Source organism: Pleuronectes platessa, chromosome 7 (assembly GCF_947347685.1).
Source record: "Pleuronectes platessa chromosome 7, fPlePla1.1, whole genome shotgun sequence".
Taxonomy (NCBI): domain Eukaryota; kingdom Metazoa; phylum Chordata; class Actinopteri; order Pleuronectiformes; family Pleuronectidae; genus Pleuronectes; species Pleuronectes platessa.
The window spans coordinates 465,431-492,125 of record NC_070632.1 but is presented as its reverse complement, the minus strand read 5'-3'; the positions used below and the strand labels follow the sequence as shown (position 1 = coordinate 492,125).

At 46.6% G+C, this 26,695-nt stretch overlaps 1 protein-coding gene across 2 annotated transcripts; it reads right to left on the bottom strand.

Moving 5' to 3' along the window:
* Positions 1-1,231: 1,231 nt before the first annotated feature.
* On the bottom strand, positions 1,232-22,797 carry phf21ab (PHD finger protein 21Ab). Of its 2 annotated transcripts, XM_053426969.1 has the most exons (19): positions 22,682-22,797; positions 19,952-19,991; positions 19,121-19,172; positions 18,580-18,669; positions 17,743-17,775; positions 17,572-17,637; positions 14,610-14,762; positions 14,047-14,283; positions 13,567-13,662; positions 11,884-12,210; positions 11,530-11,643; positions 11,405-11,456; positions 11,214-11,293; positions 10,841-10,901; positions 8,488-8,594; positions 7,920-8,075; positions 7,541-7,616; positions 7,354-7,457; positions 1,232-5,272 (listed from the first exon to the last, which is right to left on the bottom strand). In XM_053426969.1, the coding sequence occupies exons 3-19, from the start codon at positions 19,160-19,162 to the stop codon at positions 4,412-4,414; spliced, it is 2,655 nt and encodes an 884-aa protein (XP_053282944.1). In that variant the 5' UTR covers positions 19,163-19,172; positions 19,952-19,991; positions 22,682-22,797; the 3' UTR covers positions 1,232-4,411. The 2 variants fall into 2 exon arrangements, with proteins under 2 accessions (XP_053282944.1, XP_053282945.1); XM_053426970.1 differs by lacking the exon at positions 13,567-13,662 and having other exon boundaries at positions 22,682-22,796.
* Between the last annotated feature and the right edge of the window lie 3,898 nt (positions 22,798-26,695).

Here is a 26,695-nt window from a genome sequence, read left to right as displayed (position 1 = left end):
CAACAATGGACCGATGTCATGAATCGACAAAATACTAGAAGGCCACAATCATGAATTGATCGTTTTAAAACTGAAAGGAGCGGATGCTTCTGGAACAGTCCAGCACACAGGGAGCTGGAGAAGAACGTCTTCAATGCATACATGATTTCCTGGGACACGAAGTGAGCAGCTCTCAGACACTCTGTGAACGACACGTTCTTCCTAATGATATGCATCGACTACATAAAAGGATTCCAAACACAAAGGTACTCTCACAGCGTTCTTTGGATAAATTCACCTTTTAGAACTCAACTCAATAAAAGACTTTTCTCTAGAAGAGGACGATGACACTATTTAGACATTAAGACTTGATCCACCCACAGGGATCCCAACATTCAGCATGGGGCATTAGCCAAGTTCAAACTCAAATCTACACCAAGGAGCTAAAACCTCTTCAGCTCCGTCCATGAACACCACCTTCAGGAAGAAGTGTCTTCTACTGTGGACGCTGCTGCTGCTGCTGGAGGCCTCAGGAAACCAGAATGTTCCAGAAATTAAAAGGTGACTTCAGTTTCACATAAAACTTAAAAAACAAACAAAATGCATATTAAAAAGGTTTGACAAATCTTGTATAAAAATTTGCATAAGAAGGCATGCGTTCCACAGGACTGAGGACAGATGGGTCCAAGCCGTCGACAGGGAGCAGGTTGGTTCCACAGGCTCACGTGACCCGCTTCAGCACCCCCCCCCCCCCTCCAGGAGCAGAAGACCAATCACAGCACAGAGGAACGATGAACGACTCCAGACTAAAACCACACGAGCTCCAGACGCGTCCACCAACCTGCAGCCAGATTCACGGCTGCACTTTGTGTCGCTGCCGGATCCCAGTTCACTCCCATTATAATACTGGTCAAACCAAAAGTGCATCACGGAACAACTGGCTGCCAACAAAGTGAGATCTGAACATCAACAATTCTTCTTTGGAGCGTTTCATCGACTGGCGACGACCAGGTTCTCACCAAACCACCTCGGACCTCCGCCTGCACCGGTTCTCCTCATGTCGAAGTTGAATCACGTGAAAAGGAAATCAAACACATTTAAGGCAACTCCTATAAACAACAACAAACACCATGTGGTCCATCTGAACAGCATAACATGAAATGTAGTTTCAACTTGCATTGACTACTGGCAGCCTGAGGCGAGGGACGGGTTCGTGCTCCGGAGTCGTGGGGGAGCTCGGGGGGGCGGACCGGGGGAGGGCGGGGGGGGCTGGTAAGGTTCTACAAGTCACAGTGCAAGTCAAGAGACAAATATTATCTGCTGTTTGAAGAAAGGCACTCGAGGTACCTACTGTACAGAGGGAGAGGTCCAGTTAGTCTGGGACGGGCTCTTTAAACTAAACCTGTCGAGTGGGAAGAGATGACGACTGCTCCGTCCGTCAACACGGGGACACACAGGGACACACATGGGGACACATGGGGACGTCCACCCGACAACAAACTAAACAACACGTGGATATTCAAAGGGAACTGGGGACAGTGTTGGTTTCTATTTTCTATTTGACTTGCATCTCTGTCCAGTCTTCTCCTTCCATGTCCCCCTGGCTGACGTCTCAGGGACAAACCCCATGTGTCAGCCATGTGGACACGGGACAGATGGTTCCTGGGACCTTGTGGATGAAGGCAGGTTTCAGATATGTGTGATATGAAGAGACACACCTGTAGCGGTGGATGCTGTAGTCGCCCAACAACGAGTTCACTCCTTCAATCACACACACTCACTCTGATTAATAATCAAATCATTATCTTACGAGTAGCATCGTTAGTTTGTAGGAATTTAAATCTGCCAGGTTCAAACAAGACCCTACAGTCATGCTAGCAGCTCTGGAAACGAGTACTAACATAAGCATGCTAACGTGCTAACTACGATAATGCTATCACACAGGTACAATGATTACCATGGTCATTATCTTAGTTTAGATTGTTAGCACGCTAACATTAGCTCCTTAGCAGTAAACGGTGTGGAGCAAAGGCTGATGGGAACGAGGATCACCAGAGTTCATCCTGAGGGGAGCACCACACTTCATCACCATCCAGTCACCAGCTGATAAGAGACCATGAAAACCAAACATGTGAGGAGGAACAGGGGAGATATCCTCTGAGGAACAGGAACATCAAGATATTTCAGAAGATGGACACGAAACGGAAACTTTGACCTTCAGCAAAAACAACAACATGGCAGTAAAAGAGATAAAGCTGCTAGCGTGACACAGAACTCCATCTCTCTGCTTCTACACGTTGTGATGATCTCGGTTGAACCATGACAACTCGGGAGTTAATGCGTTTTTGGACGACTTAAAATTAGGTAAAAAAACAGAATCCCAACATGTTCCATCACAACCAGAGGTCCCATTAACGATCAGACCAGTTTGTTAATGTCCCGAACTCAACGAGAAGCCAGACGCAATAAGAAGTTCACCAAAGAAACCGACCGACAGCCGGCACGCCAACAGATAACAGCAATCCGCCTGCTCCAGAAAGAAACTGTGTGTGTGTGTGTGTGCGTGGGGGGGGGGGGGGGGTCCTACACTGAAGCCCGGACACTGGAAATATCAACTACACTTGAGCCTTAGTGTCAGACAGAGGTTTGTATTTCCTCCTAGAAAAATATTGGCAATGTGGGGATAAGTCACATCACAACAAAGAGATGCATACTCTGTTTGATCAACATACAAAAAGCTCTCAGCACTTCTTTGTGATGCAGCAAGCTTGTGCTTTAATCTCAGGATCTGTGGCATCTTCCATCTGGAGGAGCAGGTTCTCACAACAAATCCCCCCGAGGGAGAAGGTCCCTCAATGTTATTGTCTGAGCAGCTCTCCTGTCTCGATCTGGGGACTTCCAATTTCTGAAGCATTTCTATCTCATGATTTGATCGTTCAAACAGGAAGTGGACGTGTCCCTGCTGATTTTGGCAGTTCAGGATTCAACAGAAATGTACAATGCAAAGATCATCGCTTCAAAAAGAGGATTTCTTTTTGTGATGATGATGCCAGTCCAGCAGGTTCAGGAACAAAAAGCACTTATTTCTGAAGACTAGGAAGACCTGAATATCTTTTCCTATAAAAAAGAAACACAGCCCAGATATAGTTTGTGTGTTGACATTGCAATATTGCAATTTCACATTTAGTGCTCACAGTTGACACACTTGACTCACGAATGAAAACTCAATCACTACACTTGACCGACACCACTGAAAACATCTGTTCGGCTACTGCGCCTGTTCGTCCTCGTACCTGCTGAACTCCCGGGGGGGGGGGGGGGGGGGGGCAACTGTTATTGGGTTGTTAAGAATTCAGGTCAAATCTGGTTGTTGTCAAATTGGGGAAGGAAAGTTTGGGCCTTGTCACCAGAGGAAGGTCCAGGGGAACCAGTGTGTTTCAATCATGACCAGATTTGTGAATTTGTGAAATCTCTAAGCTCGTCCACAGAATCCCAGTGAAGACACTGGGATTCCAGTGAAGACACTGGGATTCTGTGCCGGCCTTCCCAGAGACTTTTTCAAATCTGTATTTACAGAATTAACTTAAACCGGTAATCCAACAAAGCATTCAGACTGAGCAAGGTCGAGGTCTTCAGAAGCAAAGTGCTTACGACTCACTGGGTTCGGGTGGGGGGGGCTCGAGAGGGGACACTGGGTAACTGGTGCTCAGGGAAAGTCAGTTTGGGTTTTGGCCTCGTTCTCTTAAATCACATCAGGTTCACTGGTCACCTTGATTGCTGGAGGACGGGGAAAGGTAAGTTTGAGTCTTCAGGAGAAGTTTACTGCTATTGGCCGATAATAAGGTGACTGTTGGTGGTTTAAGGGACATGTTGAGGTGGAGGTTCTTAAAGAACCTCAGGGCTGGAGGGTCAGGGGTTCAGAGGGTCAGAGGTTCAGAGGTTCAGGGGTTCAGGTCTGTGGGATTGCAGAAGTTCATTAGGACGAGGGGATGAACAGGTTCTCTTTTCTGAACTCTATCACAACACTGCTTTTTAGACCAGTAACACCAGATGTTAGGTTCTGTGTTCCTGGTTCTTTGTACCCAAGTGAACTCATCTCCCCCCCGCACAGGACAGCTCAGGGGCCACTCTCACAGGCACCGGGGCCATGTATTAAATCTGCTTTGAGCATTGCCACCACTTGCGTCCATCACTAATTGGCATGATGACTCGAGTACGTAGATCTATGTGACGCAGCTCTGTGGCCCACAGCCGCGCCCCCCCCCCAGAGCCATGTGACTGGGCCTGTTTATCTACCATAGACACAGTCCGACAATACAATGCAAACAAACAACATTTATACAGATTGGCAACTTCAGGGCACCATAGGGTGCAAGCAAAAGTCTTTTTTTTATATATATGTTTGAATTCCCGCAACTCAAGAGACATAGAATTACTTTATTTTGTCCAAACTGCTGACGAGAGCTGGCAAAGAATGCTGGGAGGGTTCTGAGGTTTTGCTGTTGTTGGTGTTGCTGCCGTCACTGTCAGCGATCTCCTCCCGTTTCTCCTCCACTGCTGTTTCTGGAGGGTTCATGGCAGACATCTTGTTCTCAGAGCTGGCAGGGGGGGTGCAGTCTCCTGCAGGGGGGGTGCAGTCTCCTGCAGGGGGGGTGCAGTCTCCTGCAGGGTCGTGGTCCGGGCAGGCTGACTCCGCTGTACCGTTGGTGGTGGCAACCGCTAAAAGCGTCGAGGTGACAGGATCGTCAACCACCGGAGCCGTCTCAGACATGACCACCGAATGTGGACCCGTCCCGGTGTTACCTCCTCCTTCTCCCCCTGGTCCTACACCAGGCCCTATCTCACCCCCTGGTCCTACACCAGGCCCTATCTCACCCCCTGGTCCTACACCAGGCCCTATCTTACCCCCTGGTCCTTCACCAGGCCCTACACCGAGGCTGATGTCTGGTTCTGGGACCGTGGTGTCTTCCGGGCTGGGCTGGTGGTCGGGGACTCCTCCCACTGCTGCTGTCTGGTTGCTGCCGGCGGCTGCGTTCTGGTCCTGCTGGTCACTTCCGTTGGTGTTGGTGTTTGTCGAGGAGCTCACAGCCTTAACGTTCTCCACACAGGTGGCTTCTGGAGCAGCTTCAGAACTTTCCTGGACTATGGCACCGGCGGCTTTCCCCTCCGTCTCTGCCAAAGCTTTGTTGAAGTTGAATGCTTGGATGAGAAGAATGAGGTGTTTGACTTTGTCCAGGGAAAGCTGCATCTCCTTCTGACGAGACAGGATGGAGTTTTTGGTCTCCATGCATTTCTGATGGAAGAGGGACAACAGCACTTTAATGTCACAAGCCAGATGTTATTTTAGCAAGAGACACGCAGGAGACACGCTGGAGACACGCAGGAGACACGCCGGAGACACGCAGGAGACACGCAGGAGACACGCAGCAGACACGCTGGAGACACGCAGGAGACACGCTGGAGACACGCTGGAGACACGCTGGAGACACGCAGGAGACACGCAGGAGACACGCAGCAGACACGCAGGAGACACGCAGGAGACACGCAGCAGACACGCTGGAGACACGCAGGAGACACGCAGGAGACACGCTGGAGACACGCTGGAGACACGCTGGAGACACGCAGGAGACACGCAGGAGACACGCTGGAGACACGCAGGAGACACGCAGGAGACACGCAGGAGACACGCAGGAGACACGCAGGAGACACGCTGGAGACACGCAGGAGACACGCAGCAGACACGCAGGAGACACGCAGGAGACACGCAGCAGACACGCTGGAGACACGCAGGAGACACGCAGGAGACACGCTGGAGACACGCTGGAGACACGCTGGAGACACGCAGGAGACACGCAGGAGACACGCTGGAGACACGCAGGAGACACGCAGGAGACACGCAGGAGACACGCAGGAGACACGCAGGAGACACGCAGGAGACACGCAGCAGACACGCTGGAGACACGCAGGAGACACGCAAGAGACACGCAGGAGACACGCAGGAGACACGCAGGAGACACGCAGGAGACACGCTGGAGACACGCTGGAGACACGCAGGAGACACGCAGGAGACACGCAGGAGACACGCAAGAGACACGCAGGAGACACGCAGGAGACACGCAGGAGACACGCAAGAGACACGCAAGAGACACGCAGGAGACACGCAGGAGACACGCTGGAGACACGCAGGAGACACGCTGGAGACACGCTGGAGACACGCTGGAGACACGCAGCAGACACGCAGCAGACACGCTGGAGACACGCTGGAGACACGCAGGAGACACGCTGGAGACACGCTGGAGACACGCAGGAGACACGCCGGAGACACGCCGGAGACACGCAGGAGACACGCAGGAGACACGCTGGAGACACGCCGGAGACACGCAGGAGACACGCCGGAGACACGCAGGAGACACGCTGGAGACACGCTGGAGACACGCCGGAGACACGCCGGAGACACGCCGGAGACACGCCGGAGACACGCCGGAGACACGCAGGAGACACGCAAGAGACACGCAGGAGACACGCAGGAGACACGCAGGAGACACGCAGGAGACACGCAAGAGACACGCAAGAGACACGCAAGAGACACGCAGGAGACACGCTGGAGACACGCAGGAGACACGCTGGAGACACGCAGGAGACACGCTGGAGACACGCAGCAGACACGCAGCAGACACGCTGGAGACACGCTGGAGACACGCAGGAGACACGCAGGAGACACGCAGGAGACACGCTGGAGACACGCTGGAGACACGCTGGAGACACGCAGGAGACACGCAGGAGACACGCTGGAGACACGCTGGAGACACGCAGGAGACACGCAGGAGACACGCAGGAGACACGCTGGAGACACGCAGGAGACACGCAGCAGACACGCTGGAGACACGCAGGAGACACGCAGGAGACACGCAGGAGACACGCTGGAGACACGCTGGAGACACGCTGGAGACACGCCGGAGACACGCCGGAGACACGCAGGAGACACGCAGGAGACACGCAGGAGACACGCAGGAGACACGCTGGAGACACGCCGGAGACACGCAGGAGACACGCCGGAGACACGCAGGAGACACGCTGGAGACACGCAGGAGACACGCCGGAGACACGCCGGAGACACGCCGGAGACACGCCGGAGACACGCCGGAGACACGCAGGAGACACGCAGGAGACACGCAGGAGACACGCTGGAGACACGCCGGAGACACGCAGGAGACACGCCGGAGACACGCAGGAGACACGCTGGAGACACGCAGGAGACACGCCGGAGACACGCCGGAGACACGCCGGAGACACGCCGGAGACACGCTGGAGACACGCTGGAGACACGCAGGAGACACGCAGGAGACACGCAGCTCTGTTTCACGTCCCTCTTACCGTGATGGAGTTGCTGAGCTGCTTGACTCTCTGCTCCAGCTGCTCCCGCTCCACTTTCAGTTCAGAACTCCACTTCATCAGTTTGAGCTTCTCCTCCTCTTTAGCTGAAACAGGCAGAGAAGCAGAAAGCTGTTAACGTCACCTCGTCTGTCGCAGATGTTTTGGGAGGAAGAGAATCTGTGGTCACCTTCTTTGTAAGCGATGTAGGAATGAACGATAGCCAGAGTTCCAGGCCAGGGAATGGCGTCTTCTTTTTTCAGGATCTGAACAGAAAAGCTCTGAGTTGTAACAGAGGCTAAACCTTGGAAAAGATTTTAAGGAAGATCAAATGTTCACCACCCTGTGGTGAGGCTGAGGAGGGACAAGCAATGAGGTGGATGGATGTGAAATGCAATTCTTCACTGACAAAATGAATGAGACAGGAGTACAAAAAACAATACTGCAGTATGTACATGCTTACAAAGGATTGAACAGTCGTAAAGTTCAGCTACTGGCCCTGATCGGCCATGTCTGGACTGCACTACCCGTCCCCCTGTCTCAGGATCAGTTTCGGCTGCTGCGGTTACCTGATCTTGGCATTTTGGACAGATCCACATGCCTTTAGGAATGGTTTTCAGGGGTGGATCCAGGCAGTCCAGGTGATAAACACGAGAACACGTGTCGCACATGAGCAACTGGCCACTGCGTCTGCACACAGTGCAGAAATCCTCATGGATGTCTCCCTGTGAGGAAGAATTGGACCAATCAGTTTCCCCGCTCAACTGAGCCCCACCGACCATCTGTGGAGAGGCAAGGCAGGGGGAGGCGCCGTGATCTGGTTTAGTCGAGTCAGCCTGGATGTCTAATGGACATGGTGTGTTCATTTACTGAGCCCACAGAGAAGTTACTTGACCTTTGGGGGTTAGGATGTGTTCTGAGTTATTAATAGTTATTAATGAGGACACTGTTCACTTTGTAAGACTGAGTCAAAGTAAAAAATCTACTTATGACCGATGATTATCACATGGACACAACAAACTCATGGTATGTTTGTGGAGGTCTCAGGTGCAAATGACAGAGCTACTGGGCCAATAGGACTGTGTGTGATGGGGTGTCCAACCCTCTGAGCTGTCCGTCTCCCCCATCGTTACTTACATCCCCAGAGCTGGGGCTGGGCAGGGGGAGGGGATGGACGGGGCTGGAGGGGGAGGTCGGAGTGAGGCTGCCCAGCTCCGGGACGCTGCTGTATTTGGGTGGGCGACCTGGGTGAAATGAGACAGACAACAAAGACGGAAAACAAAGAAAAAGAAAGATGGAGAGGGGGAAAAAACAAAAACAGTCTGTATGACATACCTTGGAAAGGGAGTCTTCGTTGGCTAGCATGAGCCAGGGGAGCAGTAAGGGAGGAAGAGGGGGGAGGGAGTCAGAAGCACAGACAGCAGTGTTAGTGCAGGAGACTGGCTCCATGCAAGCAGAAGCCGTGCACGAGTATAAACTACTGACGTCGTCTGTGAAGCACTCAACAAATGGACTGGAGTCAGATGTTAACACGTTTAATTCATCACAGGCTGGGATGTTCGAGACACCTTCATCGCTACAAGGGCCCGTCACACCACCACCCCCCCGCTGACAGAAGAAGTCACGCTTAAATATAAGTTGGTTTCAATTAAAGACATTTAAACCTGCTACAGCAGCAGCTAGCGTCAGACACGTCCACAGACACGTCCACAGACACGTCCACAGACCTCACACTGAGGAAAGGGACATCAGTGCTTTTTGAGACTGGACTTTATCAGTCCCTACGTCCCTTCTACCTGAAGCTAGGACAGTGAGCAGCTCACCATCAGTCGTCTACTGACAATGGGATTCTATCTTCTCCACCTGAAAGCAGCAGCTGGATGAAGTGAGTCTGATGTGTGAGTGTGAACAAGAGAAAGTTTCCTCCTTCTCTCCCTGAGCGTCTGTGACTCTGCTGAGTGGGTTCCATCTCCTGAGAGAACAACTGACTGAGAGTCACAGACACAACCAGCTGCAGGTGAAGAGTGAAGCTGAACTGAGATCAGTTTAAAACACTCTGAAGTTATTAAGAAACAGAGTGTATGTACAGTATTCAGCAGGAAACTGTGAAACATGAAGAACTCTGAACAGAGTTTGGTGGATTTATTACAACCAGTGTTTTTCCTGGAGGAAAATGATGGTGAACCGAGCCCGGGGCTTGGTTCACCCCCCCCCCCCCCCCATGCACAGCTCCGCCATGTCCCCTCAGTCCCGGACAGTGTGAATGAGGTCTTTTCATACATGTCAGTTATTTACTGCCCCTCTCTGAGTCTCTATCATTCACTGCTCCACCACAATCAACCGCCTGTGTTGAATTTGGCCTGGGACCATCAGTGGTTTCCACTGTCCTAGAATCTGTGTGGCTGCAGGGGGCGCTGTTGCTCAGGACAGTTGCATGGTGTTGCATCACAAACCCTGAACATGGTACATGTCCATATTTAAACGAGCTCAGTAGCAGCCTGTTGATGACGGACGTGTTAAAATCTGACATGGTTTCAAATGTTCTCCTTTTCTCTTGTAAACCCTAAAGGAAAATGTTGAATTATTCAGTGTTACATGATAATCCTCTAAGATTAGTAATTACAAAGAGGCAAACAGGAAGTGGAAGCTTCTACAAATCAATTTTAGTACTTTGAGGTGTGATATTATAAAAAAGCCAATCCATGTTAGTCGTGTTATAACCTGGAGTTGTGTAACCCTAACCCTACACAACCCTATTCTAGTCTCGTCCAATTTAAATTCGTCCACAGCAAAGTAAAAATCAAAAAGACGGATCTGGTTTGAAAAGTCATACGATGAACCTGTGAACATGTTCAAGCATGTTTTTACCTCTTCATCTTCAGACGATGAAACGTCTGCGCCCCCCCGAGTCGTTCACACTGAAACCACTGATTCATTTCCATGAAGATCTAGATATTGATCCACAGGCCAGCTCTGGCCGATTTAAACTACTAAGCAACTTGATCAACATTCTAATAATCAACTGATCAACCAGTCGTTTGTGCTCAAACCAAAGTTCAGCTGATAATCACCGGCTTCACACAAACAGACACACTAACGCTGCTCAAACTGAGAGTCAGAGCCTCTGATGTGCTGCACAGATTGTTCCTTGTATGTCGTAGGAACATCTCTCTCTCTTTCTCTCTCTCTCTCTCACTCGAGCCCGGTGACTCAGGGCAGTCTTCTCCTATCGATAGTTTGGCCACTAAGACAAAAACATCTGGGAACAGGCGAGGAAGAAGAACAACACAAACGGTCTCGCCTCGTTTCCGGTTTCAGGGTTGTGCGACTCCTTGTCTTGATAATCTGCTCATATAGATTTTTGATAGAGGTTGGTGTGTTTCCTGCAGAATCGTCTTTACCAACGGTCTCTGTGATCTCCCCCCCGACTCTACGGACTGCTCTGGGCTCGGTTCTGTTTCTAGCGGGTTAGAGCAGCGGTTGTACGCACCTCTCTTTCTGGTCCCCTGGTGCAGAGGACTGTTCAGGTAACTCACTGCGCTCTTCTTCCTCTGAAAGAAGAGGAGACATGTTCATTACACAAATCCAGCTCCGACACAGGAGCCGTCAAAACATTTAACACGACATATGACGTCTTATCAGTATATAGATTTTTTGTGGATGTATGATCCACTTTCTAAAAATAAATGTTCATCTAATCCACACATTGGCTTTTCAGCTTCTTGAACCTCTTTGTTTTGTTTCAACTGATCGATGTGTCGGAGTCGGGTTAGGGTCAGGGTCAGGGTACCTCAGGTCAGGGTCAGGGTACCTCAGGTCAGGGTCAGGGTCAGGGTCACGTACCTCAGGTCAGGGTCACGTACCTCAGGTTCGAACACGGCTCCGCTGTACACTGGGTTGGCCGTCGTTCTTCTCTTTCGCTCCTGTCTTTTGCTCTGAATTTCTGCAAATTAAAATTGTCAGAGTTTGAAAGCAGAGACCAAAACACTAACCAAAGGTGTGTGTGTGTGTGTGTGTGTGTGTGTGTGTGTGTGTGTGTGTGTGTGAGACTCACCTTCCAGGTGGTCGTGTGTTACGAGCCCCAGTGACACCATGAAGGCCAGTTTCTACAGGACAAATATAAAAACACATTTATTATGAGATCAGTGGTCGGCCCCAGACGTCATGTGTCCTTCATACCTCTGGGTTCTCCTCTCTCTTGGGTCTGGGAGCTGGAGACGACGGCGGAGTGGAGGAAGAGGAGGGGAGGCTGACGACCCTCCTCTCTGCTCCACCTCCGGATTTAAAGGTCTTCTGAGGAAGAGGACGAGGAAGAAGAGGAGTCAAGTATGAAGAAGTAAGGTCAGGACAGAGGTCATCATCAATGTATTACAGCTGAAGCTTCAAATGTTTAAGTTGATCAGAATAACATCTTTGTACAGTGTCTAATTTAAAATGAAAACATATTCATTGTCCTCCATTTCCTTCAGTCTCGATTTCTTTGAGCCTCTGTTGTCCCAGACTTCAGACAGTGTACACACACAGTCCTCTTACCATGGACTCGGTGGTCAGGCTGCTGATCTGGATCGGCTTGGCAGGAGTCAGGGCAGGGCTGGGTGTCTGGGCGGGGCTGGTGAGGCGGGGGGGTGTGGCGGAGACGGGCGTGGTGATGATGATGCCCGTCAGCGGCGTGGAGCCGGTCTTACTGCAGGGCTGCCCGTTCACGATGCGGACCTGGTGGATGGGAGCCGCCGAGGACAGCGAGGACAGCTTGGTGGCCAACATGACGGGCCGCTGGAGCAGCTGGGGGGCCGCCATCATGGGCGGGGGAGGGGCAGGGGCAATGGGGATGTTGGTGGGTGTGGCTGGTTTGGGCCTGACCTGATGACAACAAAAAGCCAATCAGCAAACAGAAATAAAATCACTTCAAACTGCTGAGTTTCGACACTGAGGAGCTCTGCCCCCCCCACCCAGTCTCCTCACGCATTAGATAGAAAGATGGATACTTTATTAATCCTGTGGGAAATTCATCACACCACCACAGCAGTGATCCTGCTCTCACCACACTGAGACCAACTCAAACCTCTTTCTTCAAGTAGCACAAATTATTTTGTTTGGCAATTTTTGAATCAATGTTTAGTTTATTAATTATAATGAGGTGAAGCAACAACAACTAGCTGCTAACAGTTAGCACATGGGCTAGTCGGTTAGCATTAACAATTTAACTCCAAAGCTAAATAATTGTTCAACCCGCTGCTGGTTTATCACATATCTTAAAGGTGCAGTGTGTAGAATGTAGTGACATCTAGTGGTGGAGTGTCATGCTGCAGCTGAACACCCCTCACTTTACTACCCCCCCCCCATTCTAGGGTAAAGTGAACAGCAGTGTGGAACACTAGTGAAGACATGGGATTATCTTATGCTCAGTTTCTAACTCAGACCGGTTCAGCACCGAGCAGAGCGTCCTCTACACTGAAGGACAGACAGAGACCATCTGGGAGTTGAACCCGGGACCCGCTGCTCAGAGCGGATCTGCTAAGGTTATCGGGTCACCTGATTTTAATCGTGCTGAATTAAAGTGTAGTTTAAAACAACAGAACTTTCTTTAACTGTATTTAGGAAGACTTCTATTTGGCCTATGACCTTTGACCTGTTAATCCTAAAGGCAGATCTTTCATTGAACAGAACCAAGTGATGTGTAACAACAATGCTGGACATTTAATGAGCAACTTATAAACTAAATTATTCATAGATTTTCTATTATTGAAGTGAAACTGGACTACTTGTACTGCTGCTGGGTTTTACAAAGACAGCAACTACTGCCCCTGAAGCACGGACCAGCGCAGCCAGAGCTCCCAGTGACGTCGCTCAGCACAGGCACACACATGACTGCACCTACTGGGTTAAACACACCAACAGCCAGGAACACAAAATAACACAAAGCTGCAGGAAAACAAGCTCTTACCACAGAAGGTAAACACACAGTCACACAAGCAGGAAACCTTTGATAAAACCTGATCACAGGTCAGTTGGAAAATCAAAAAACACACAACGAGAGGAGAAGAGATGAGTAGAGGCAGCACAGAGCAAACAATGTTTTAGTGCCACGGAGCAAGGCATGAGTGTTTGCTTTGGTGCACTCCTGCCCTCTGCTGGAGAGTAAGCAAGTCACCTCAGGTGGGCCACACACACTGATCTGGGGGAAGGGTTTGGAGGCGGGTCTTACAGGGGACGCACCTGTGGCTGAAAGGTGGGTCGAGGCGTCAGTCTAGGAGGAGGGACAAACTGAGGAACTTTGATTGGCTGGGCAGTGGTGGTGGTGGTGGCCTGCACCTGAGACAAAACCACAGCAGATTGTGGATCTGTGCTGCTGTCACACGTACATGTAGGCTGATGTTTGACTGACATGTCCGCTGCTGTGAGCTCTCCTCTGACAGCTCTACCAGCCAATAGCAACACATCTGTGCACAACAACAGACTGGTCTGAGAGCTGCTCCTACTGCAGCTCCGAGGCTCGAGCTCGCGTCATGTGATCAGAGACACATCGTCACTCAGAGCAGGTTTGTTTTAAACGCCGCAGCTCTACAGACCACAGTCTAAAAGCTCCTCTACATCCAGGAGCTCGGTCCAGAGCACCACACTGATCACTGCTAGTCAGACTAGAGGAGGGCGATGGTGACGTGTGACTGGACGACAGCAGGAACTAGAGGCTCTTACCACAATGGCGTTCTTGGACACCAGTCGCACAGGCTCTGAGCACTGATTGGTCAGCTTGCTGGCCACCTGCAGGTTGATGGGGCTGTTCTGCGAGTCAGGTTTGCAGATAGCTGTGGTTACCATAGCGAGAGTGGGGGGGCGCTGTGGGAGGACGCTGCCGGGCAGGCTGGCCGTGGTGGCAGCTTTCAGCACCAGAGGGAGCGTCTTCGCGGTGAGGATCGGCGTCACCGTCAGCGTCTGCAGAGGAAGAGTGAAGACATGATTCTGACTTCTACTTCAGTTACGTTTCATACATTTCCCAGAATGCAACTGTGGCCACCCTGGATTTCTCTCCGTTACCGTTGAATGTCAAACAAAGAAGCTTTTTCCCACTCAAGCAAAACGATAGTTTTACTGAGCAACAGCGCCCCCTGCAGCTCAGGGGTTTTATTGGGAACCATTTTCAGGTTCTGTAATTCTTTCTCTACTTTTATAAACAAAAAAAGTCATGAATCGTGTGTGTGTGTGTGTGTGTGTGTGTGTGTGTGTGTGTGTGTGTGTGTGTGTGTGTGTGTGTGTCCCACCTGCTGCAGTCCTCCAGGTATCTGCTGGCTCTGCAGCAGGTTGATTGGCTTGATGTCGCCACCTCCTGGAGGAGTTTGGATCTGCAGCTGTATCTTGGCCTCAGGTTCCTGTTTCACCAGCAGCTCCTTCCTCAGCTGCTCCACCACCTTTTTCTGAGGAGAGAAGAAGAGATGAGGACGGATGAAAGTGACTTGTATTGTCAAATTCTTTGTGTTCTATACACAACCTTTGACCTTTGACCACAAACATCTTATCAGTTCATCTCGAGTCCAAGTGAGTGTTGCACCAAATTTGAAGAAATGCCTTCGATGCATTGTGGGGACTGGGGTGGAAGTATGACCTCGTTGGCAGAGTTAATGACCAGTGTGGGCTGCTGGTCTTTAACCACCTCTTCACTGGTTTCATTTGTTTTATTGAAACCATAATTCTTAAGACACCCGCCTGCATCAGCAGTTTGAAAACCACTGCCCAAGGGTTCATTGTTCTGGACCCTGACTAGAGCAGCCTGGTGTCAGTTAACCCTGTGATGTGATCACAGGCTCTCGATGCTGGTTCTCAGAATGAGCACTTCTGTCATCTCAGTAAATTACGACCGGGTTTGAGGGAGAGGAAACTTCCTCAGCTCGACAGCCTGCAGGTATTTGTCCAGTTGAAACTTGTTCACAGAGAAAACTCGTTTACATTTACAATCACCAGGTTTCAGCTTGTCCCTCACAAAGTATTTCACCTGCACACACCTGGTGTGAGTCTCCTCACAGGACACATCAACAACCTCATGACAATGAATGTGCTTGGACAACAATGATAACACCTGAAGTCACGTTTCTGTAACGAGTCACAAGTAACAACCCAGTTTCTCTCTTTATAAAACACATTCATGTTCTTAATAGTGGATTTTATAAAAAGGCACCAATTCTTTTCCTACTGATCCGATTCTACATTTATCTCAAAGCAGCGAGAACAAACTGCTTCTCAACGAAACATGACAACAAACAGACAACGTGCAGGCAGGAGATAAAAATAGGATTCAGGCCGAAAGCAGTTAAAAATAAAAAACTCCAGACACACAAAAAACAAGCGAAACAAAGACGGAGTTCAGGCTGAACACAAACACTGAAGAGCTTCTGAGGACATGTCTTTTTAAAAAGCATCATTACTCGCCTCAACTGTTCTGTCCCGACTGACCATGAACACATCACCTCAGACCCTGACCAGACTCGACTGACCATTGAGAAAACTCTGAGAAGCTCATTACTCTTTAAAGAGAACATAGTTTAACAACAACCAGCTGTCACTCGTGGAGTGCCACTCTCATTCCTCTCAGTCAGAACTTGATTTACTCCGTCTGAAGTGGTTTGGCTCCCGGAGCGGATCGTGGACGTAGCTAACGACAGTTGAGAGTTGTGCCTGCGCAGTATCGATTAAACATTGTGCGTTTTGTCGTTCTGGAAGTTTTATCTCAGTTGTACAAGGTGTCTCTGGTTTGTGTTCACGTTTAAAATCCGTCACATCACCAGACTCCTTGTTGAGTGAAGAGAAACTTTATCAACTTCGTGAAACACGACTAATTCTTAACTGTTTGAGCCTTATTGTAAATTCAGCAATGTTACACATGAAGTTTTTTCTTTCCTTGTGTAAAAAACGTTTGTGTGTGTTTTCTCAGTGTGTTGAAACGCAACACATTTCATCTTAGCAGACGGGGTGATGTATTGTTTGCATTAGAGTGAAGGATCACCAGGAAGAGGAAGATGGCTTCACTTCAAACCGGAGGTAACGACTGTTGGGAGGAAACCTGTTGCCGGTTTTTATTTCTGCCTCCAAAGCAGAAACAGGAAATAGCTAGAATCTCCGCACTGCAGTTTCTGGGTACATATTTCTAATTGAATATTTTTCCCAGATTAATTTTTTGGGGCCAAAGTGCTGCTCATGTGGGAACTCCTGCGTTTCTCTAGACATTTTAAGGTCTGGACTTGATTTGGCCTTTGAAGAGCTTTTATTTTTTATTAATTAGTTTTTTCCAGGTAGTTTGTGAAGCATTTTTTAACCTTGTTTAGAAAAGTGCTATATAAATAAAGTTTGTATTATTATAATGAGGCCACAGTGACCACTGATATGTAATCACTTCATCTTTGAGTCCAAGTGGCAACCGATCAAAAGTTGAAGAATTTCCCTCAAGTCAGTTTTATATCACATTGAAGACAAAACGTGTTTCTGAGGCCACCGTGACCTTTGACCTTTGCCCACCGACAGATGCTGAGTTCATCTGTGAGTCCACGTGAACATGTGAGAACTCCCTTCAGACGTTCCTGACATTTGACATTCACAAGGCAAAACATGCGTTTGAGAGGTCAGTGACCTTTGACCACCGAATCCTAATCAGGTCCTCTATGAGTCCAAGTGAACGGTACCAGATCAAACTCTCTATGGGCAGTCCTAATATATATCACAGGAAGGTGAGGTCCCTGTGACCTTTGACCTTCATCTTTGAGTCCAAGTGAACTTTGTAACAATGTGAAGACGTTCCCTCAAGCTGATCTTAAGAAATCTCATTCAGGAAAAACATTAACACACTTTTTCATCTCACCGTGACCTTCAGCCTGTGGCTACCAAAATGAAATCCATTAATCTACGAGTCCAAGAAAATGTTTGTACCCAATTTGGAAAAGTTTCCCTCGACGCTGGGACGGTTGACATATGCAAATATAATAATAAAATATTAATATCGCCATAATAAAAAAATGTTCAGAGTTGAAAGACCTATGGGAGGGTTAAGAAATATTTAGTTCATGTTTCTATATTTAGAAATCTTTTATTGATGAAAAATGTCAGATTTATTGACTAACAGAACCGTTCAGGTCCAATCACAGTAATGTGCGGTGTCGATCCGTCAAAGACCCTTTCCTTTGAACCAGCCTGTGTGTGTCTGTGTGTGTCTGTGTGTGTCTGTGTGTGATAACGTACCTGCTTCTCACTCAGGGCTGTGATCTTTGCTTGGAGTTCGTGCAGCTGCTTCTTCAGATCAGCGTTCTGAAAGACAAGAGGCAGTGGGATTGAGGCTCCGAGCCGGAGTGGAGCCAGGTGTGAACCGGTGTTCTGATCCGAGTCCTGGAGACAGGACGTCGGCTGGTTTACCTGAGGGTCCTGCTTCATCTGGGCAACGAGTTTCTGTAGAAGAAGACAAGACACAGTTAGACACATACAAATAACAGGGACACCTACTGGTCACCACGGAGAACTACAACCTGCTGACACTCACTTCAATAAACAGGCGCTTGAGTATTTCTCAACCTTTTACTTTTACTTGACATTTTAACAAATATTTTATAACTTTCTACTTCTGACATTTTCAAAACAGGATCATAACTTTTGTGTGAATGGATTTGAGTTGAATCATGTTTTGTTTTTTTCATCATCGAGCGCTGCCTTCCCAGCATCAAGACACAATCCTGCCTAAATGGACGATTACAGACAATTGCTTGTTGTGTGTCCATCAGTGCAGATCACACACAGATGCAACACAACATAAAAGACACATCGAGGCGAAACAGACAAGAGAGACTCAAAGGAGGAGGAAACAACATCACTGATGGCAACAAAAGTGAAGCAACACAACTTTCTCCATCTCTGGACATGATGAAGAACACCTCACTCAACACGCGTCCTCCTCACGGAACATTTTCCATGTCACAAATCTTTTCTTATTTTAACCGGTTTTCAGTTGATTGAATTAAAAATTAAAATAAAAAAGTTGGTTTAAGTAGAATAATCTTTGAACTACATTATATGACTGAATAAGGATCACAATCTTTCAGCGTTTAGCTAAATTAAATAAATCTTTCTTATTAGACCATTAGGTAAATTAAATGGTAGATACAATGCAGTTGTTAAGCTCCTGACATTCACATGTCAACATAAGAAACATATCGATGACAAATGATGTGAAATCTTGGGGAAACACGGGAGCCTCACCTGATGGATCTGGATCTCCACCTTCAGAGCCTCCTGTAATGTCTGTAATTCCATCATGGATCCAGTCAGTCTGCCAGCCGATCGATCAGCCTGGAGACAGACACACACACACACACACACACACACACACACACACACACACACACACACACACACACACACACACACACACACACACACACACACACACACACACACACACACACACACACACACACACACACACACACACACACACACACACACACACACACACACACACACACACACACACACACACACACACAGGACAACTGAGGAGAAACGTCTTAAAAGACAGCTCAACAGAAATCAGCAGTATCGGGGCTGGGGTCACAGCTGTTGTCATAAAGACTTCCTGTGTGGAGCTGACAATGACACGCTGCCTTCAAGGTCAAACCAGGTCAAACCAGGTCATACCAGGTCACAGGAGAAGCACCATCACACACTGAAAGTTATGCACTAAAGTTATTAATATTACAAAGTAATCACACAAGTACTATTTCTGTAACCGGGTTCTTACCTTAACACCGTGTCCAGTAGGAAAACCATCCAACTGAAGCATTAAAGTGCCGCTGGAAACAAAACATTTACAATTAAACTCAACTCTTCATTATGGTTCAACAGGTTGCATGAGGATGTGTTGAATAATAATAATAATATGCAATCACAAGAGGTTGTTATCGTCATCTTCATTAATAATAATCTAATCCAAGGCAACTTGTCACTTCACTTGTTAATCAAACCATTATCATGCTACAAGTAACTTTACTAACAAGACAGTCAACGTCTCTGTTTCAATAAATAATTAACTCAACGTAAATTCAAAATTCAAATGACATAAGTTTCATCAACTTGATTTTTTAGCAATAATGTGACAAACAATTACAAAAACAAATGTCTATTTCAAAAACATTATTCAGAAACTAATCATATCTTCTTCTTTTATTTCTAAAATGTATCTTTAATTGTTTATGTATGTTGCTAGTACTATTATTATTTAATTACTGAATTAGTTACACTTCAACTACATCATTACTAGCAGTGTGAATGAAAATAAGTTATTTGCATTAAATCAGTTAAATTCAATCAAATTCTATTAATTACATTAAAATAACATGAATTAAACAATTACAATGTTACTGGATGTTTAACTAAAATAATGACATGCATGTTATTTTTATTAGAAGTAAATAACTTATCTAACTGACAAATTTTAGTCAAGTTAATATCAAAGTAAAAATAGTTAGATGAGCATTAATAGATCTGTGATTATTAAATCAAAAAAAACTTTAACCTGTTTAATTTCTCTGAAATGAATGATTGTTTAATTAAATGAGATTTGCGGACTCACCAACTGGCTGTGGGACTGGACTCCACCCCTCTGTGCTGCCCTGTAACACAGAACAATCACACACTTACAAACCCAGTTTAAAACAAACCAGTGTCAGCGCAAAAAACTAACAAATGACCACCTCTGATTCTTTATTAATAAAGATTGAAAATGCTCAAAATTAACCATTTATATATTAGCCATAAAACAAGCCACAAAGTGAAGTCCATTCATGTTTCATTAAAGTCATTTCTAGAGTGAAAACGTGAAATACTCCTGGTTTCTGCAGATGAGAACATTCTCTGTCATATTTTACAGGGATGGAAATTGAAAATCCATAAATAAATTGAACATTCAACTGAATATGTTAAGTTTGAGCTGTGAACAGACAGATCAGATTAAACAAGGAATCTGGATCAATCACCCGAGGCTGTGGAATATTCTGATGTGAACATTTCTGACACTTTACAGATGAAAGAAAATAATCCAGAGATTAATCAGAAGAAAAAGAAAAAGACTTAGTTTCTACTCTGCAGCACATGACTGTAACAAGTCAGAAGGATCAGAGCTCCCATATTCTGTTCAGATCACAGGTAACGGACTGGATTTCTTACAAATATGGAATATAATAACTATACAATTAATCATATATATAATGTTTAAACAGTTAATGTGTACAACTCGAAAATGTTTACCTTTAAAAAAAGTTGTCAGTATAAAGTAACACATAATAGAAAAACTCAAAAAAGAAGGACAGTTTCCTTGTTATGGAGTACTTTTACTTTTACTCAAGAAAAAGGGTTAGGGTCCCATCAGATCTTAAGAACCTGAAAACTAGTACTACTTCTACTACTGTGGTATTATGATATTACAAATGAAAGTACATTATTTCCCTCTGAAATGTGGTAGACAAAAGTATTATGTATTGTGAAATGTAAACATTCAAGTATAAGTGCATTCAAATTTGATTTAAGTTCAACACTCGAGTACAATCACTACTACATCTAGTACCACTTCCGTTACTACTACTAGCACAACAACCATTACTAGTACTACCACAAGCATTACTACTACTACCACAAGCATTACTAGTACTACCACAAGCATTACTAGTACTACCACAAGCATTACTTCTATTACCACAAGCATCACTAGTACTACCACAAGCATTACTAGTACTACCACAAGCATTACTACTACTACCACAAGCATTACTAGTACTACCACAAGCATTACAACTACTACCACAACCATTACTACTACTACTACCACAAGCATTACTAATACTACCACAAGCATTACAACTACTACCACAACCATTACTACTACTACCACAACCATTACTAGTACTACCACAAGCATTACTACTATTACCACAAGCATTACTAGTACTACCACAAGCATTACTAGTACTACCACAACCATTACTACTACTACCACAAGCATTACTAGTACTACCACAAGCATTACTAGTACTACCACAAGCATTACTACTACTACCACAACCATTACTAGTACAACCATTACTAGTACTACCACAACCATTACTAGTAATACCACAACCATTACTACTACTACCACAACCATTACTAGTACTACCACAAGCATCACTAGTATAACCACAACAATTACTAGTACTGTGTCTCTCTCTCTGTCTGTTTGTGTATCGCTCTCGCCCTCTCTCTCTCTGTGCGTGTGTGTCTCTGTCTGTCTCTCTCTCTGTGTGTGGGTGTGTCTTTCTCTGTGTGTGTCTCTGTCTCTGTGTGTGTGTGTGTGTGTGTGTGTCTGTCTCTCTCTCTCTGTGGTTGTTTGTGTAGGTGTGTCTCTCTCTCTGTGTGTGTGTGTTTGTGTTTGTCTCTCTCTCTCTGTGTGTGTGTTTGTATGTGTCTGTTACTCTCTCTCTGTGTGTCTCTCTCTATTTGTGTCCGTCTGTGTGTGTGTGTGTGTGTGTGTGTGTGTTAATTGCAGTAATTGCTCCCCGGGTGGGACATGAAGTTTTCCGGATAAACTTCCATCAGATGCCGCAGCAGAGAACCGGAGCTAAGATGGAGGTTTTATTTTCCAGAGCAGTGAAGTGTGTGAGATCAACAAATAGAGGAAAGTCTTTGAATGTTTCCAGAGACATTTTGAAAATGTCCCTCTTGAGGCGCCTGGACGCCGGGGAACCCCTCCGTCCGACCCGCCTCGGTCCATCCCCGCTAGCTGAGCAGGGCTCGCGGGGCTCTGGAGCTCCGGAGCCGCGGTCGGCGCACCGGACCGACCCCCCTGTCTCCGCGGAGGCTGAGGGACGCCACCGAGAACAAGTGGATAACGTTAGCAGTAGCCGCTAATGCTAGCGCCGCTGCTAGCCGCGCTGCTAACGCTGCCAGCCACGCTGATAACTTACACCGAAGAGAAATAAAGCCGCGGGCCGCGGGGAGAGGCTCGAACACGGCGGAGGAGCAGAAGCCCGCTCGGTAACAGTCCCGAAAGACGCCATCTTTCAAGAATTGTGACAGCGAGCGGCCGTCGCTGGCTCCAAGTTGCCTCGGCCCCTTGTCCTCCACAATATCAACTCCTAGAATAAGAAACAGAGCAGCTAAACACACAGAAACACGCCGGGCTGCTGCACCCAAACAGCGGCGCTAGCTCGCACACCTGCCCGCAGACACACGCCCGCACCGCGGCTCGGGCGGGCCGCGGCTCGCAGGTAAAGTTTGACAGGAGAGAAAATTAAAGTTATGAAATTAAAAAGCCCCAATGTGCACTTACTCAGCAGCAGTCCTCCTCCAGATTAATTAAATATATCTGCGTGTCCGCAGCCGATCGTCGGTGAGCTCCGGCCCGCTGCTCGGCCGCTGCTCCGCTCGCACGCGCCGCTGCTCCGGAGACAAAACGACTTTTAGAGAAAAAGAGTAAAAAGAGAGAAACTGAATCTAGAAAACAAGAAGAACTCTTCTTCAATCTCATTCAGCCCGGCCGCAGCACCGCGCAGATCCCTGCGCCGCGGCGCTGGAGGAAGGGGGACAAAAACTCGTCCACCGACCGAACCCGGCTCGGTTCTCCGGCACCGAGCGGCCGACGTGCGCGGCCGGGCCCGTGGAAGTTGCTCCGATGGACCCGATGGACGAAGCGACGCGGCGGGGAAATGTGTTCGGAAAGCGGACTAGTTTTTGTGTCGGTGCGGCGAATTTATTTCACTTTGCCTAAGGAACGGCGGTGCTACGACTCCCATTGCCTAGGGAAAAAACCCGGATGTAAACTCACTGAAACTCTATGGAGAGAAAGTCAGCGCGCGCGCACACATGCACGCGCTTCGAGGAGTTGAACTCAGCAGAGCAGTTTGTTGTTGTTTATTTGTTTTTTTTAATTATGTAACCGATTATTTGTGTTTGTTCCTCAGAGGAGGAGCCGGATCTCCTCTTTTTCCTCCTCCTCCCCCTCCTCTTTCTCCTGGTACTCCTCCTCCTCCTCCTCCTCCTCTTCTTACTCTTCCTCCTACTCCTACTGCATCTCTTCTTTCTCTTCCTCCACCTCCTCTTCCTGCACATCCTCTTACTCTTCCTTCCTCTCCTCTTCTTCCTCTTCGTCCTACCCCTCCTCCTCTTCTTACTCCTCCTCCCCCTCGTCTTTTTCCTCGTACTTCTACTATTCCTGCACCTACTCTTTCTCTTTCTCTTTCTCTTTCTCTTCTTCCTCTTACTCCTCATCCTCCTCTTCTTACCCTTCCTTATACTCCTACTGCACATCCTCTTACTTTTCCATCTCCTCCTCTTATCCCTCTTCCTCCTCCTCAGTTTCTTCCTTATGTCAGATTTTTAAAACAAACAGGAAACAGACCTGGCAGCGAGTGCAGCTTCAAACCACTGAACTGTGAGTCCGTCATGTTCCAGCAGAACTAAATAAATTAAATAAATAAATACAAGATAGACTTTTCTTTTTTCTTCACCGTGTTCACCGTGTTCAGTGACATGTAATGTGATATCATGTAATGTAATGTAGTGTATTTGATCTGAGATTTTCTATTTTATTATGATTTCTTTATTCTCTTCTCTTTTGCAGTTTGATATTCTTTCAATAACCTTTATTGATACTCAATCATCAGTGGGAGACGTGTTCACTGGTAAAAAAATCTATATAAAATATGTAACTAGTTTTATCATGAAACTTTAGGCCTTTTTTTCTTGACTGTATTTTAATTAGGAACGTTGTGTTTATGCAAATTAATGTATATATGTATATAGCAGCTTTAAAAATGCTTTACAAAGAGGACACATCAACAAACAACAGAACAAAACATCAAATAGAATAAAAATGATACATCATTTGAAAGTAAAGGTAAAAGATCAAGTAAAGACTTTTTCAGACGTCTGATATTTGTCTGAATCAATATCAGAATTATTTATCAATCAATGAATAAACAGAGAGATCTGATATACAGAGAGAGATGGAGACACTGACCTTTTACTTCAGGTGAGGTCTGAAGACAGTGTTCAAAGTCAGGACCTGTTATACCACAGTCTCTTCAGCAGAGGGCGACACAACACAACTAGACCACATGAAGTGTGTGTCCTCTCACACACGTCTCTCTATAGTTTTGAGGACACTCATTGACACAAGGCAGTACCTAGCCCCTTACCTAAACCTAAACCTAACTCTCACTCTAACATCAAGTCTTAACCCTCAAACAGCCCAGACAAAAGGTCCTCACAAGGATGGTATTCAACCAGAATTGTCCCTCATAACGGTAGATAGACACAGACACACACACACACACACACACACACACACACACACACGCACACAGGTTCATTCCAGTGTGTTCTGATTTGATCGATATTAAATCTATTGATTAGTTTCAGTGATGTAGAAAACGATTTGTAACTGATCCTCCATCAGTGTTGGATACATTTTAGTTGAACCACGAGAAAGACAACAATTAGTTAATATATTTACATTATGTTTAAACTCTGATAATACTTCATGTCAGTCACTGTAAACAAATAAACAGCTTTTAGTTTGTTCTTTGTCGATTCAACGCTCAGTTCAGATGCAGTGACACACAGAAACCACCGGAGGGCGACACAACACAGATCAACATATATATATATATATATATATATATATATTACAGTGAGCAGAGTTTGTTTTAGTGTTTGTCTGTAGAAGCACTTGAACAAGCATCAGTGAGATAAGAACGACCAGAAATGACAGAAACCATCCGTGACATATTTATTTAACGTCTACTGAGATTTTTTAGTTTGGTTCATTTCCCATCTGCTATCATGGAGGAGAAGGGTTTATGCCCTATATTGCAGATTATCATTGTTACATTAGATTCGTTTGACTGGGTCTGGCTGTATCGGCCCTGATCTATCAGCAGCTGCAGCGCTGCAGTTAAAACACACGCACGTCGAGTCGGACACGTTCTACTGACTGATCTGGAGGCGTTTGGTTTTTTAGTTGCAGATGAAACAGATGTTTGAATATTCCTCTGTTTTTGCACGCAGAACAAGCAAGACCAAAATTAATTGAGAACTTTGTCTCAGCTGAAAAAGTAAATTATGGTGTCAAGTGAACAATTTACAGACTCACTAATTGTCAGGAGATTAAAGTCATCACATCGTCTCTAGAGAGAATTAAACACACAACGTTTTTCTTCTTTATTAATCACCACATTCCAAATACTGAATTCTGAAACATAATACACGTCATGTGTGTCAGGGAAGCCTTCAGCCAATCAGAGCAGAGCTGTGATGTCACAGAGGTGCTGCAGCTGGAGAACATCTGTCTGACTGGAGCCAGTTCACTCCCGCCATGTGTCAAGGTCACGTGACCTGGGGACATTTCGCAAATGTTGATGAAGTCGGACAAAATTGTAACCATCATGCATTGTGTTAGGATATAGACAGAGACAGATACAGGGACATATAACTTTGTAGAAGCTTGTTACACGTGTGAAGAGACCAATCAGCTGCCTCCTTCCTGTGACTGACAGGTGTCTGATGGGGATCATCACTTCCTGTTAACTGTCTCTGCTCTCATGATGTTTCCTGTTGCGTCTGCTTGCCTTTGAAAACGAGAGACTGGTTTGTTCAACTCTTCTCAGAAGTAAGATCACGTCACGTTAAACCAATCAGGAGGCTTTCATGTCGGCTCCGAGCAGACCAGGCTCCGCCTGCCGCCGACTTCAAAGTCAAAACCAAACCACTAAAACACACTTCAGGCACACGCTCTTTATTTTGACTTAGATACATGTTAATGCTGACACACAGTCTCTGCAATAATAATATTAACTTTATTTATATAGCACCTTTCAAAACAGCCATTACAAAGTGCTTCACAAAGAGGACAAATAAAAACTAGACGTCAGTATCAGTTCCTGTCTTTTATTTATGTCATTGTATGAGTTCGGTATATATATATATATATATATATATATTATAGGGAGTCCTCTAGTTCACCATGCTGCTGTGGTGTCTGTAGCTTGGTTAGTAGTTCTTTATCACAGCTGTGTGGGAAAGCACTTTAAGCTAGTTTTATATTTCCATGAGGATCTGCTATCCCCTGTCCATGTCCAGGTCCATGTCCAGGTCCAGGTCCAGGTCCAGGTCCAGGTCCAGGTCCAGGTCCAGGTCCAGGTCCAGGTCCGTCTGTGTGTGTGTGTTTGTGTGTAGGTGTGTGCCCAAGGTCAGTATTACAGAGGCCATCATTGTGAAAATAAACAGGCTGATGTGATTTAGAGGCTTTTTACTGGAGGACGTGTTCCTACCCCACAACAACAAG